We start from the raw sequence: 2,976 nt of genomic DNA on the forward strand, positions 1-2,976 counted from the left end.
TGAGTTACTAACATCAATGAGTTATAAAATTTATTGGACCGTTCAAAATTCTAAGTCCAAACTTGAAATAATGTGTGAAAGGGCAAAAACTATGAAAATTTTTAGAAATATTTATAAAATACATTACAAATAAATGTTTTTATGAATAAAATATTTTAAAAAATTATATATATGTAATGTCGGTTTGGTTTGGTTTGACTTTTGTTTTAGTTAAAACCAAACTAAACTAATTATAATCGGGTTTTTTTTTTCTCCAATACCAAACCAAGTCAAACCAAACCACTAGTCGGGTCTTTTTTCGGTTTGACTCGAATTGTCAGTTTGGTGCGATTTGTCGGTTTTCTTTGTGCACTCCTAGTTATGGCATAGGAGACGCTTGATTGTTAATAAAGACAGATTTAGTGCAAATTCTATGAATTTAATTGAACTCATTGGCATGCTAATAGCTCAAATTATATATACATATGAAAAATATACTTATTACTTATGCAAATAATCAAATAACATTTTTTTCCTTAGCTCTTTATTGTTAATAAAGACAGATTTAAAGCAAACTCAATGAATTCAATCGAACTCAGTAGTAAATTTTCAGCTCGAATTATTTATATATATGAAAAGGATACTTATTACTTATGCAGCATATGCATATAAGAAAATCACGCGTTCTCCTTAACTTATTAACTCTAGATCCCAGATTCGTCTCTGCTTGTTAATAGCTCCAAAGACTTTCAGCATCAGAGTCTCCTTGTGAATCTTCCTTTGATGAGGAGTATACTCTTGGGGGACTCACCATCATTGCTTCCGCCATATTCACAACAAAATTGGGAAAATCAAACAATGCCTCCTCATCAACATATTCCCCCTCGGTTGTAATCATTTGCGTACTTCCTGAAACTGGCGGAGCAAGAAATTCTAATATGAATTTTGTTAAAATACAAAAAATATCACACATGAAATTTGAACGGTGGCATGAATTAAATACCTTCGTCGTTAGAGCAGAAGATTTTCTTTTGTCAAGAAGATTCGATTATTTATATATACTCCCTAAATTCAGTTTTATTATTTTTTAAAAAGTACATGAAAATTGTTTAACTTTAAGTTTTTCATAGCAGGTTTTAGGACCATAAGTTCAATGTTTTGAACTCTATTCACAGTCGAATCTCGCAACAAAAAATAAAATAGGGTAGAGTAAGTATTTGTATTCACTCCCTCTGTTTACTTCGCGTGTCTTATTTTTTTTAGTAAGTTTAAAAAATAATGTTACTTTCTATATTTAGTGGGCTCTTTAATTCGAATACCATATATGACATATAAAGTGTCATGGTGATAAACATGTCATGTATGATAAAACAAAAGGAATACCTATTTGCATAGGATAATTTCCGGACGATGAGGATTCAATCGAACCTCCTTCGTTACATGTCGTAGCTCCGCCCCTGCTTCCCGTTGACGAAACATTATTGCCCTGCGGAGCTATTTCCACGACGGCGGTGGCCACGGCGTTTCGTATATCCTCCGGAGAGAAGGAGGAAGGGAGTTTTGGATACCTATTGACATGGTGAGGAAAGTTTAGCTTAACATTTTCACTTCCCTTTATTGCTAAGACAGCAACATCATAAGCAACAGCGGCCATTTCTGGAGTAGGGTAAGTTCCTAGCCATATTCTTGTAGTCTTACGTGGCTCTCTAATTTCAGACACCCATTTCCCATTTCTTAAACGTATCCCACGGTATAAAGGATGTTTGGTTTTAGTTCTATTAGACTTGGTAGTGTGTGAAGGCTCAGCCATATATATGTGTGTGACAATATGTGTGTTATAAAATTTAACTTATATGCACTAACAACGTAATTTACTCTATCAATGTGCTAAAGTTAAATCTCGATGTATATTGCGTGTATAATTGTACGTGTGACGTGTGTATATTGTGTGTACAATTGTACGCGTGCCGTGTCTCGTGTCTATGTGTAATGTGCTTTTTACAACCCTCTCAGTTGATAGTTGGCTCGAAGACGGATGTAACGATATAAGGACGGGTTTGGCAGAGCCAACTAATTTTGGCTCATACTCTGTATATGTATTGAAAATTTTTGCAAACATTAAACTGCGAACCCAAAAGCATAAATGGTTATAAGTTTGGTGGCAAGCAAGGGATCATCGCTAAAATCCTAGATTCGCCTCTGAATTGGCTAGATTTAGAAGTATATATGTGAAGGCCCAATATATATATATATGTGTGTGAATATGTCGCGATATGTAGAATTTTAACTTACACTGACGATGTAATTGATTTTTACTTTGTCAGTGTATTGAAGTCAAAAATCCTATATATGAATGTGTGTGTGTGTGTGTGTTTGAGGGCACAATTGTATATGTTATGTGTCTTATGTGCTTCTCACTACCTATATATATGTTTGCTAAAAAGGATTGAAAGCGTGGGCAATTCGTGGGTGAGTTGCCACAAAAGTTTTATGAGTGTTGTTGTATTAATTGCCATGATTTCTTTCCGCCGAGTGAAACACATGTGCATAAATTGCACGCGTATTTTGGTGCAAATTTAGATTTAATGGCTACTCCCTCGGTTCATAATAAGTGTTCATTTTTTTTTTTTGGTTCAAAATAAATGGTCACTTACATAATAAAGAATAAATTATAGTTTTCTTTCAAGTTTACCTCTATTTAGATAAGTGAGTTTTTATGTAATCGGAAAATTAAATCAATAATTATATAGTATTTAATTAAGGATAGTTTAGTCAAAATATATTCCTACTTTTTTTAGGAATTAGTATTTTCTTAAACAGTGTGTAAAGACTAAGCGGACACTTATTTTGAATCGAATGCAGTAGCTTTTATCTAATATGTCCATTTCATTGACATGCTGGCAACATTATCTCACACAATTTACTGCTAAAGCTGCGTGCCTATTTTATTCACATAGAAGAAAAAGATATAAGTTATATATATTGACAATGAAATGT

General features: G+C 33.2%; 1 protein-coding gene across 1 annotated transcript; it reads right to left on the reverse strand.

Annotated features, from left to right (window-relative positions):
- Nucleotides 1-493: 493 nt before the first annotated feature.
- LOC132608760 (ethylene-responsive transcription factor ERF027-like) lies at nt 494-2,369 on the reverse strand. The gene is made up of 2 exons (XM_060322493.1): nt 1,363-2,369; nt 494-894 (listed from the first exon to the last, which is right to left on the reverse strand). Exons 1-2 carry the CDS (start codon nt 1,787-1,789, stop codon nt 710-712), a joined length of 612 nt encoding a protein of 203 aa, XP_060178476.1. The 5' UTR covers nt 1,790-2,369; the 3' UTR covers nt 494-709.
- Between the last annotated feature and the right edge of the window lie 607 nt (nt 2,370-2,976).

This window comes from Lycium barbarum, chromosome 9 (genome assembly GCF_019175385.1).
Source record: "Lycium barbarum isolate Lr01 chromosome 9, ASM1917538v2, whole genome shotgun sequence".
Lineage (NCBI taxonomy): Eukaryota > Viridiplantae > Streptophyta > Magnoliopsida > Solanales > Solanaceae > Lycium > Lycium barbarum.